The sequence below is a fragment of the Hippocampus bargibanti genome, linkage group LG13 (genome assembly GCF_051943395.1).
Source record: "Hippocampus bargibanti isolate YZ-2025 linkage group LG13, ASM5194339v1, whole genome shotgun sequence".
Taxonomy (NCBI): domain Eukaryota; kingdom Metazoa; phylum Chordata; class Actinopteri; order Syngnathiformes; family Syngnathidae; genus Hippocampus; species Hippocampus bargibanti.
Window position 1 is genome coordinate 845,681 of NC_142746.1, and position 12,324 is coordinate 858,004.

At 40.2% G+C, this 12,324-nt stretch overlaps 1 protein-coding gene across 6 annotated transcripts in view; it reads right to left on the bottom strand.

Annotated features, from left to right (window-relative positions):
* Positions 1-12,324, bottom strand: part of tnfaip3 (tumor necrosis factor, alpha-induced protein 3) — a 31,256-nt gene that overhangs the window by 11,343 nt on the left and 7,589 nt on the right. For 4 of the 6 annotated variants that reach the window (XM_089012072.1, XM_089012071.1, XM_089012073.1 and 1 more), the window contains exons 2-6: positions 8,185-8,519; positions 6,420-6,610; positions 5,083-5,224; positions 3,303-3,473; positions 86-266 (exon numbers count right to left, since the gene is read on the bottom strand). In XM_089012072.1, coding sequence (XP_088868198.1) covers positions 86-266; positions 3,303-3,473; positions 5,083-5,224; positions 6,420-6,610; positions 8,185-8,491 — 992 coding nt within the window. In that variant the 5' untranslated portion in view covers positions 8,492-8,519. Of the gene's footprint in view, positions 1-85; positions 267-3,302; positions 3,474-5,082; positions 5,225-6,419; positions 6,611-8,184; positions 8,520-11,315; positions 11,446-12,324 lie in introns of all 6 variants that reach the window. The other 2 variants (XM_089012076.1, XM_089012075.1) reach the window with 1 other exon arrangement.

The window sequence follows — 12,324 nt, forward strand, 5'->3', positions numbered from 1 at the left end:
GACGTAGTCAAGGAGCAACTTGGCTGTCAATTCAGTTTTGGTTTTTAGTTCAGGCGCACAAAACGGCACAAAAAAATGAACATACCGCGCGGCGTTGATGATGCGCGTGGCGTCACATCCCAATCCGATGACGGGGATCTCGATGAGCAGCAGGTAGTCTTGGAGGAGGTTCTCCTTCAGCTGCTGCTCCTTCTCCATTAGGAAGTGCACCTTCAGCTCCTCAAAGCCCCCCCGTCCGGGATTGATCAGCGGCACGGCTCGGATTTCTTGGGCCGGAAAAAAAAAACAAGTCAAGACTGGACAAAATAATAATAATACATTTCATTTATAAGCTCCTTTCAAAACCTCTCAAGGACACTTTACAGTCACAGGATATTTTAGAAAGCTAGCTAGCCAGCTAATACATAGACAACAGATAAGTAGTAAGATAGCTAGCCACCTAGATGGCTCTGTAGCTAATAGCTAGTAAGTAAAAAAACTAAACAACTAATAATAATAATACATTTCATTTCTAAGCGCCTTTCAAAACTCTCAAGGACACTTTACAGTCACAGGATATTTTTTTCTGCGGGTGAGCAGCGGCAGCCACACGCGCCAGCGTTCACTCAAGCCGGAAGTAACTCAAATAGATAGAAAGTTAGCCAGGTAACTAATAAATAACTAATAGATAGCTAGCTAGCTAGTTAGATAGCGAATAGATAGCAAATATATAGCTATCCAGGTAGCCAGCTAGCTAGTTAGATAGCAAATAGATAGCTCGCATAACATAAAGTAAAAAAAAACAAAAATAATAACAAATAACATGACAACACAAAGACACAGAGAGTCATTCATTCTTCAGCACTTTCTGTACCCTCTTTGTGACATGAAGCAGTTCTAGATGAAAGAGGAGAGGATCAAAGCAAATCAGTAGAAATGTGCCATTCGAAACAGAGGACTCCGGTTCTTTGTACTGATGGTTAATTCTTTCATGTGATTTCCCACCACCGTTTGCCCGCTTTCCGTCCGAAATGGAAGTTTAGATCTTGGTCCTTTTTATCTTTTCCTTGCTAAACAGTACAGCGATAAAGCATGTCCATTCTCGCCGTCTTCTCAGTGGAAATGAAACTTAAAGTAGCGTGGAAAGTAAAACCTGTACCGGAAGTGACAACAACCCAACATAACGTCAAGAAAAATAAAGCACAGCCATCTGCTGGTCAACTATGGGATTGCAATTAAAGACAAACGTATCAGCATTTACAACAAATATTCCAGTTTTTAGATTCTATAAATAAGGCGGAAATGGCAATATAATCATAAAGATTTTGCGGGGGACTAATATACAATACAGACTGTCTACAATATAGATTGAATAAGGAAAACAAATAAACGATGTGGTTGAGACTCAAAAGAAATACATTATGCTCATATTTCAACAAAAAACAAATACATATTTAGTATTTAGCGATAACAATATTGATACGTACAATGATAAACACGTCATAAATATCAATGTAAATCGTAAGGGGAAAAAAAACAAAACAAAAAATTGGCATTTGGCATGTTCTAAGTCAGGGGTGTCAAAGTCATTTGACCACATTGTAGTTCTGGTTTCCTCTCGAGGGCCGTTATGAATTTGGGGAAGCCATTAGAATGTTTAAATCCCTTCAAATATTACATATAGAGCACACAGCAAATTAATGAATAACTCGTTTTCAAATCTGAAGTCAAGAATAATGACTTTTATTGTGGTTGACATCCAAAAATATGACATTTTGGCTCAGATTTTAGCAATCATCATGGAATTTAACAAGTTTGATTTGCTTTCGTGGGCCAAAACAAATGATGTGGCGGGCCGGATTTGGCCCGTGGGCCTTGACTTAGACACCTGTGTTCTAAGTTGACCACAGTGTCCAGATTTGTGTCACAATTATAACCATCTCTGAGATTTTGAGCACAAATGCAACTTCCGGCGCAATTTTGTGTTGTTTTCTTGGAGTTGCGCAATAGCCTGACAACAGCAACCCGATGGCAACGGGACGCGTTTTCTGGACTTTTGTCGGCGTTTTCGAGCTCAAAGGGATGAACGAGCAAGACGCTAGGCCAGGCATGGGCAAACTACGGTCCGCGGGCTACATACAACTTGTCAAAATTATAGTCAAAACAGTGTCTGAAACTCATGACACAAAGTTAGCGGACACCAGGGCAGATAACTGAAAAGTTGCTTGCCCCATTTTTCACAACTTGAGACACAGTAAGACGACTAATCGCAAAAAAAAAAAAAACATTGTTGCAAAGTATAAATGTTTTTTTAATTAAGGATGTAACTACCACAAATGATCCCTTGCTTAATTTACGTGAATATTCCTTGCTGAAGATTTTGTTCCAGTTGTCGTTTGTCCGCAATGCAATGTTTGCGTTGTCTGCTACAAGCGACGAAGCGCCTTTCAAAAACTCTCAAGCACACTTTACAGTCACGGTGTAATGTACATTTACGTTTTGTAGCGTCATAAATTTTGTTCTTTTGAATCTTTCTTCTGGGGCTGAGGTTCTGTGCATCTACTTTGGAAAATGAGATGCAAATGCACGACCTCATAACGCTCGGGAAAGTCCGGAAGAAAGAAGCAGGCTTCTGATTGGCTCTCGTGCCGAGTATGCAAATTTCAGCTGCAGGTAGGTTATTTAATGCAGACTGTGTCTGTGTGCTTGGCAACGATACACGTGTACTGTTTCCGCGTGAAGGCGAGGGTGTCCGTGGCGACTGTGTAGAGCACAGGTGTCAAAGTCAAGGCCCGCGGGCCAAATCCGGCCCGCCACATCATTTTTTTCGGCCCGTGAAAGCAAATCAAACTTGTTAAATGCCATGATGATTGCTAAAATCTGAGCCAAAATTTCATATTTTTGGATGTCAACCGCAATAAAAGTCATTATTCTTGACTTCAGATTTGAAAACGAGTTAGTCATTAATTTGCTGTGTGCTCTATATGGAATATTTGAAGGGATTTAAACATTCTAATGGGTTCCCCAAATTCATAACGGCCTTCGAGAGGAAACCAGAACTACAATGTGGCCCGCGGCAAAAAATGACTTTGACAGCCCTGGTGTAGAGCGTCGGTCAGGACAATCCATTCATGATTTTGCAGAGTTTAACACAAGTAGATATTATTGAGCTTGAGTACTTTTTTTAGATTAAAATAGTGTTTTAATCTATTTCCATTTCCTCCTCCCAGTATCTGCGAAATAGTATGTAAATTCCATATCTTGCATATTCCTTGAGACAAATGTATTAACTGATAAGGCGGTTGATGCAACGCGGCGCTTACCGGGGCCGCTGTCTTTGATGGTGATCAGGGGGGCAAAGTGCTGCGAGTCGTAGCCCAGCACGATGGGGTACTTGTAGCACTCAGCTGGCGGCCATTGCAGCGGGAGGTAAATCCCCCCCACGTTGAGGGGGCAGATACTGGAACCCGATTTCATGCTCCTCAGCACCTGGTCTGTCGGGGAAGGAAATCGCCCTTCAGTCCCAATCGGACCCAAGTCGTTTTCTTCAGACTACGACCTCAATTACGTATTTATTCGATTATTCGTATTTTAACGCGCAAAATGTTCTACCTAAAAAAGAACTCAAAGTTAGGGTGTGCGTTATAAACGAGGTCTTGGAAAAAATTCTCATATACAGTAAAGTCTCGTTATATCGATATTCTCGGGAGTCGGAAAGAATATCGATATAACCGGACTATCGATATATCCGATCCTGCTGCATGTAAATTTTCTCCTTGCGTTTATAGAAATAGTATCGTAATAAGCAGTACTATCGATATAACCGATATCGATATAACGCCTCCGGACAAGTTGTGTCCATAATTTGTAAGAATCACTTCAAATGACTTCTACTGAGCGTATTTTAAAAAAGATTCCACGAGGTATAGCGATATTTTAAGTTTTAAGACTCGCGCTGAATATTCATGAAGTCTTGTTTTCGAGTTGATGACGATGCCTGACGTGACGTCACGGAGGGAACACCCCTGACCGGGAAAGTGACACACAATGCATTTTGCGGTACTTTGTTTGGTCTGAAAACTTCGTGTTGATCCGTGTTGATGGCGAAATTAGAAGGAAAACACATAAATAATGCGATGGTGAATCGTTGTGTGTTGCACCAAGACTACTATTAGATTAGACACTAGTTGACACACATTCCCAGCAGACAAATCAGCCCATTTCCAACAGAGCTTGTGCGCCATCTTGTGCATTTTCTGGGATGCTACGTTGGAGTCCTAATGGCTCGAATTGATACAGGAGGACTTCTCTAATCGATTGCAAACATGAATGCTTTCCTCTTCAGAAGTATTTGAATCATATTCATAACTGGATGAGTAACAACATCTTCTCCGAATCTGAAGCCGTTTTTTGATTCTCGAGCAAGGCAAGACATCTTTGCGTGACGTCACGAACAAGGGGGCGGGACCTTCTGAAACTCGCCATCTCAGAGATCATTTTGAAGTAGTTTTGGGACACTAACTCATTTTTATTGGTGTTTTGCATTTGACTAAAAATATCAGCCTGCGTGTTTTGGGTATTTTAGATGCTATAAAACGTTTTTCTGATGTCAGTTAGGAAACAAAAAAATGGTGTCGGTTGACCTTAAATGCTTTATCCCTTCTAGGAGGGGGCAGCATTTCCATGGCTATTCTCGCCCTTCATTTTCAATTCTCAGAAAGACCTGGATCACGCGCATTGCTTTGTTTTTGATTGTTGATTAGCATTTCTTTAGCAACGCTTCATTTCCTTTCCTCGCCGACACTGAAACATGAGTTAAGCAATGCTGTTATGCACAATTACCAATATCCAGAGTTTACATTCAGTGTTCTTCATATTTTAATTGATATACTGTTACCGAGCCGAGAAAAAGTCAAACAAAATTTTATACAGATTTTTCATTGAAAATTAGGGGTGCGCGTTATACTCGAATAAATACGGTAAAAAAAAACCAATAAAAAGTACCCCCGCCTTCTTTATGCCTGCGGCTTGTCAGCCATCCGGCTACTAGATCGAACGCGGCCGAGCAGATTGTTCTGGTTTTGCAGAATTGTTGGCGTGTACCTGAAATGACGATGATGGGCCTGCGCAGGATGTTGGACAGGACAAAGATGTGAATGTCTTCCAGCGAGTCAAACTGCAGGCCGTTGCTGGTGGAGACGGGGGAGGCCATCTTGACCACCTTCTCCCACTCATCCTCCCAGTTCTGCAGGGATGAGAATGACAAATGAGAAAAAAGTGTGAAAAAAATATATATATACAGTAAAGTCTCGTTATATCGATATCGGATATATCGAAGTCCCAGTTATATCGATGCTATTTCTATGCACGCACGGAGAAAATTACATGCAAACAGGGTCGGATATATCGATAGTCTCGGTTATATCGATATTTTTCGGACTCCCTTGAATATCGATATAACGAGACTTTACTGTATATATATATATATATACATATATACATATATATATATATATATATATATATATATATATATATATATATATATATATATATATATATATATATATATATATATATATATATATATATATATATATATATATATATATATATATATATATATATATATATATATATATATATATATATATATATATATATACACACAGTAAAGTCTCGTTATATCGATATCGGATATATCGAAGTCCCGGTTATATCGATGCTATTTCTATGCACGCACAGAGAAAATTACATGCAAACAGGGTCGGATATATCGATAGTCCCGGTTATATCGATATTTTTTCGGACTCCCTTGAATATCGATATAACGAGACTTTACTGTGTGTATATATATATATATATATATATATATATATATATATATATATATATATATCCAAACTATCAGAATAAAAATCAATTTGCCAGGTTCCTGCTAGCTAGCCTGCACACTGCTCATTAGCCTGCACGCTTACTTTCTGCTGCCTCTCACAGTAGTATATTGATGCTAACGTTAGCATGGGGCTTGTCATAGTGCCACTGACATTCGACTGTTTCATTGATGGGATTGTTTCATTGCAAATTAGAATTGAACAAATTAGAATCAAATACAGTAGAATCCTTCGGTGTATTCAACCTGATGTGGCATACGCCACACTGACACAAGTTGTCTCCTCACGTTCCTCCGACATGACACTTGATTTTTGTTTGCTCGTCCGCAGGGGGCGTTTACCTGTTTCGATATCAACAGAACCTAAATCAAGATCATCCAATCAAAATTGCACTTTCCGCCAACACAAGCCCAAACAGGAAATGATCAGCGAAAAAGCGAGAATACATATTTAGTTTTAACTGGTCATTTCGGTCTGAAAAAGTCGGAAATCCGGCGATCGGCGGAAAATTCTCATCTCTGGTTCTGGAAAGCGAGGCTTCCTTACCGTGGTGGTGTAGCGCAGGCCCGTCTGGGCAAAGTCTTGGGACTGCGCAAGCTGGGCCTGGAAGCGCGCCCGAAACACGCCAGTGTCCGTCTCCTTCAGAACGCCGTGGAGGGCTTTCCGGAGGACAAGGTCCGTGTCCTGGACGCCCAGCATGTACTGGGAGGCGGCATGCAGCAAACAGTTGCCATCTCCTTGGCGCACACACAAAACATTGGAACAATTTCACATCGTTTGGATCTCATCGCAAACTCCAGTGCCAGGGTTTTTGTCATTTTCACTCAAATTGGAAAACCCAGAGTAGCTGCCTTTCCAGCAGCTTCTGTATTTTGTTTTCTACTTCTTTCTTTCCTTTCCTAACTTAGCTGCTGTGTTAACTTACGGGTAGAGCGAATGCTGGCGCAAAGGGCTGCCGCTGCTCACCCGCACCAAAAAAAAATAAAAATAAAATATATATATATAATATATATATATATATATATATATATATATATATATATATATATATATATATATAATATATATATAATATATATATAATATATATCCCGTGACGAGGCACTATACAGTTCTATTTTATTCTATTAGCTGGCTAGCTATCTATTAGTTATATGGCTATCTAGCTGGGTAGCTATCGGCTATCTATTAGCTAGCTAGCTTGTTTTCTATCTATTTGAGTTACTTCCGGGTTGAGTGAATGCTGGCGCGTGTGGCTGCCGCTGCTCACCCACAGAAAAACGTTTTTATTTTGTTATTGTAGTGTCCTTGAGAGTTTTAAAAGGCGTTTAGAAATTTTATGTATTATTATTATTATTATTATTATTATTATTATTATTATTATTATTACAAACGACAGACGTTTTTCGCAAGCAAACAAACTCTGGACAAGATAAAAGAAGAGGGGGGTCTTGATGAACTGCGATGACAATGAGAGAGGCGCTGAGTCCCACGCTTGGAGACCCAGAAGCGAGGCCACTAAAGCCACTCGAGCAACCTGAAGAAAAAAGTTAGCACCAACTGGAACAAAGCTACTTTGGAAGCAAAATAAAAAAAAAACACAAGGAAAGCCGGTGAATTGAGGACAAAGGGAATCACAAGAAAAAGCGAAATTGAAAGAAAAGACAAAATGGCAGGTCAGTAATAATAATAATAATAATAATAATAATAATAATACTAATAATGCATTTCATTTCTAAGCGCCTTTCAAAACTCTCAATGTCACTTTACAGTCACGGCATACGTTCTTTTTCTGTGGGTGAGCAGCGGCAGCCACACGTGCCAGCGTTCACTCAACCAGGAATAACTGAAATAGATAGAAAGCTAGCCAGTTAGCTAATAGCTATCTAACAGATATCTAGCTAACCAGAGAGCTAATTGATAGCAAATAGATAACCAGCTAGGTAGCCAGATCAGAATCAGAATAAGATCAGAATCATCTTTATTGCCAAGTATGTAGAACACACAAGGAATTTGTTTCCGGTAGAACACGCTGAACTAGTATCGTCGTCAAAAAAAACTGCTAAGTGGCACTATACAGTTCCATTTTGATAGCTAACAGCCTTATTCTAATAATGAATACATTCATTTTTTTCCTCAGAATTCTGCACAAAACACCACATGACGACAACATGAAAGAAGCTTCAGTAAAATTTTTGTACATTTGTTAAAAATAAAAATAAAAAAATAAATGGATGGATGGATGGATGGATACAATAGCCATCTAGCTAGCTAGTTAAATGGCCATCCAGCTAGTGATCCTTTGTTTTACCGTTGGTGCGCAGAGGCACCATCTTCTTCACCTCCCGGCACCAGTTGAGCTTCTTCTCCTGCTCCAAAGAGGCCTGCATGGCCCGGTCCAAGATGGCGGCCTGCACCACCTCGCGGAAGGCCTGCGGGAAGTGCTTCATGGCGATCATCTCCAGCGTGTAGCGGTGCATGCCGCGCAGGTGGTGCATCGGGCCTCCGCTAGCCGCCGGCTTCAGCACATCGTTGGGCACCCGCTGGCGGATCTTCACCGCCTTCAGCAGGTTGGACACAAACAGGAACTTGGGGAGGAAGTTCTGGCCCTGCGACATGGCGGCGGGCGACTCCAACCGGCCGGAACTGCAACCGAGAGAGATGAGTTAAATTCGACTCGATGACCTTCTTTTCAATCCATCGCCATCTCGGGAACCGAGCGTAAACACAATCGGCGCCCCGCTAAATCAAGAAACACATTTTTGGATTCTGGCGAGTCTCCACCAAAACGCTTGTCTTAAAAATTGGCACCATTTTCACTTTTTTTTTGCCACGTCATATGTTCAATGTTTGTTCAGGGCTACAGCGAGGGACAGTGGGGACAATTGGCAAACAAAAAGTCAAGTGTTGAGGGAAAAAAAATCTGTCTAAAAACTATAAATTATAATAAAAGCAAGAATCCAAACAAGGGCGTGGAAAATCCCACTGGACCCTCCACACCTTGCTCACCACCTTTTACAGCGACTCCCCTCAGGCAGGCGCTACTGATCGATGCACACCAAATCCAGCAGACATTTCAACAGCTACTTCCCCCGTCACCATGAACGCTCTCAACAGTAACCCAAATCGAAGTGGATAGGGCCTCAATTTTCCCCCATTTTTCTTCTGATGATACTAGTGCAGCGTGTTCTACCGGAGACAAATTCCTTGTGAATTCTACATACTTGGCAATAAAGTTTATTCTGATTCTAATTCTGATTTCCCACTCTGGAGGACTTGCACTCTGCAAGAACCAAGACAAGGGCACTGAAAATCCGACTGGACCCTCCGCACCCTGCCCACCACCTTTTCCAGCGACTCCCCTCAGGCAGGCGCTACCGATCCATGCGCACCAAATCCAGAAGACATTTCAACAGCTTCTTCCCCCGTCACCCTTAACTCTCTAAACAGTCACCCTAATAATAATAATAATAATAATAATACATTTCGAAACGCCTTTCAAAACTATCAAGGTCACTTTACAGTCACAGGATACGTTTTTCTGTGGGTGAGCAGCGGCAGCCACACGCGTCAGCATTCATTCAACCCGGAAGTAACTCAAATAGATAGAAATCAAGCTAGCTAGCTAATAGATACCCGATAGCTAGCCAGCTAGTCAGCTAGCCATATAACTAATAGATAGCTCGCCAGCTAATAGAATAAAATAGAACTGTATAGGGCCTCCATTTTTCTTCTGATGATACTAGTGCAGCATGTTCTACCAGAGACAAATTCCTTGTGTCTTCTACATACTTGGCAAGAAAGATGATTCTTATTCTGATTCTGATTCGTGTCTGTAACAAAGTTTGATGGTATGTGTTTTAAGGTATTTTTCGGGATTCCTCAAATGTGTGCCCCCCCGCCCGTCTCAGCACTATGGGGGACAGAGCTTTCAGCTGCTCTGCCGCCAAACTCTGGAACTCACTTCTTCCCATTATTGGTAACATTGATTCTCTTCCCACCTTCCAATCCCGGTAGTCATTCGCGCCAGCGTTCACTCAACACAGCAGTAACACAGCAGCAAAGTTATGAAAGGATGAGGAAAAGAAAGAAAGAAGGAGAAAAACAAAATACAGGAGCTGCTGGAAAGACAGCCACTCTCCCGACGCCATCTTAAATACTATGTATGTCAGAGAGATACACGTGCAGTATGTACATGTCTGTAATAAGATAAATAAAATAGAAGTTTAACTTCACAATACAAAATCAACTTACAACATCTCTGTATGAACATTTTTCGACATACCCACAAAAATGTTCATATGTACCGTTGTTCGTAACTTGAATGTTCATAAATAGGGGTTGGTTTTAAACGAAACTTCCAAACCCTTACCCTGGTTTGGGTTCGGGTTTGGAAGTCGGGTTTAAAATTAGGGATGGGGTTTAACAGTAGAGTTTTAATTAGAGCGAGGTAAGGCTTGAAAGTAGGGTTCAGTAGGGTTTTAAACCCCTACTTACGAGAACTTGCCAAAATTTAAAAGCCCGACCCCTAGTCTTAAACCCTGATTTCGAGCCTTAACCAAAATTTTAAAACCCTACCCCTTGTCTTAAACGCCAATTTCACGCCCTAACCAAACATTTTAAACCCTATCACATCTTAAACCCGAATTTCATGCCCCAACCAAAAATTTAAAACCCCACCCTTAGTCTTAAACCCTATTTTCAAGCCCTAACCAAAATTTTAAAAACCTACCCGTTGTCTTAAACCCCAATTTCAAGCCTTAATCAACATTTTAAAACCCTACCCCTCGGCTTAAACGCCAATTTCAAGACCAAACCAAAATTTTAAAACCCTACCCCTTGTCTTAATCCCTAATTTCAAGCCTTAACTAATTTTTTAAACCCTACCCCTAGTCTTCAACCCTAACCAAAATTTAAAAACCCTACCCCTTGTCGGAAATCTTACTTTCAAGCCCTAACCCAAACTTGTGTTTGAAAATGCTTCATGTCAGAAAGAGGATAAGAGGATTTAGCAAGTGCTAAAGAATGAATGACTCTCTGTCTCTGTGTTGTCATATTTGTTATTTTTTTGTCTTCAAGATGGCTGCCGCGAGAGTGGCTGCCTTTCCAGCAGCTCCCGCATTTTGTTTTTCTACTTCTTTCTTTCCTTTCCTATTTTTTTCATCACTTTGCTGCTGTGAAATGTCCATTTCTCCACTGCGAGATGAATAAAGGTACATCCAATCCAAAATAACTACACAGGAAGTTGGAGGTGACGAATCAGATGCAAATTTGCTCACAGGAAGTCAAAACATCTACCAAAGTTTGCTGGTTTGACTGGTCGTCCCCAAGTGGAGCTTTGCGCTGACGGGGAAGCACATTGTGATGTAAGCTCAGACTTTTTGAGCACAAAAGGCAACATTTCCTCTCTGACAAACTGGCGGTGGGAGACAAGATTCTCACCCTGGAAACTGCGAGGGAGAAGTGGCAACCACTCATGCGTACGCCGCCTTCAACGCCATCCGCTCACGTGAAATAAAGTCGCCGTCAAACTCATCGCCACCAACGATGAGAAGGTTTCTTCAGCCGTCATCTGTACAAATTTGAAGGTGTCGGACGTTGCGCTTCTTATCCAAGAGGCTTTGTCAACAAACTAAAATTTGCTGGTAGTATTGGACCTATATATATATATATATATATATATATATATATATATATATATATATATAAATATATATATATATATCGATATATATATATATATATATATATATATCGATACACACACACACACACACACACACACACACACACACACACACACACACACACACACACACACACACACACACAGTAAAGTCTCGTTATATCGATATTGGATATATCGATAGTCCCGGTTATATCGATATTTTTTCGGACTCCCTTGAATATCGATATAACGAGACTTTACTGTATATATATATATATATATATTCAAAATTCTCAAGTCAACTTGTTCTTGTGAAATGACAACATGACTTTTAGTAGGGATGTGACAAATATTTTTTTCACAATTCAGCACACATGTTCTAATACCATATTAAAGTGCATTTAAATAGCTTTCAAATGATGTATAGATTTTTGTTGTATGACAAATAATAAGGAAATAATGGAATTTTTAATTTTCAAAATATTTTCTGCCTGTAAGTACATACAGTTAAAACAATGAAAATCTGTGCCCGAACATCTGAATACGGTCACTATTTTAGTTATTTAAGTTATTAATTGGAATGATGTAGTGATCATTTAGTTGAATTTATATTAAATCATCTGTATTCTTCAGTATTTGATGTCTAAAGCGAAATATAAGCGACAAAATAGCAAATATCAACGATCGAATGCAAGCAGATTTTTGTCAGAAATCAAAAATGGCTGTCACTGAATACTAGGAAAGAAAATTGCGAGCGCTAGAAATATATATGCTAATGCTTCT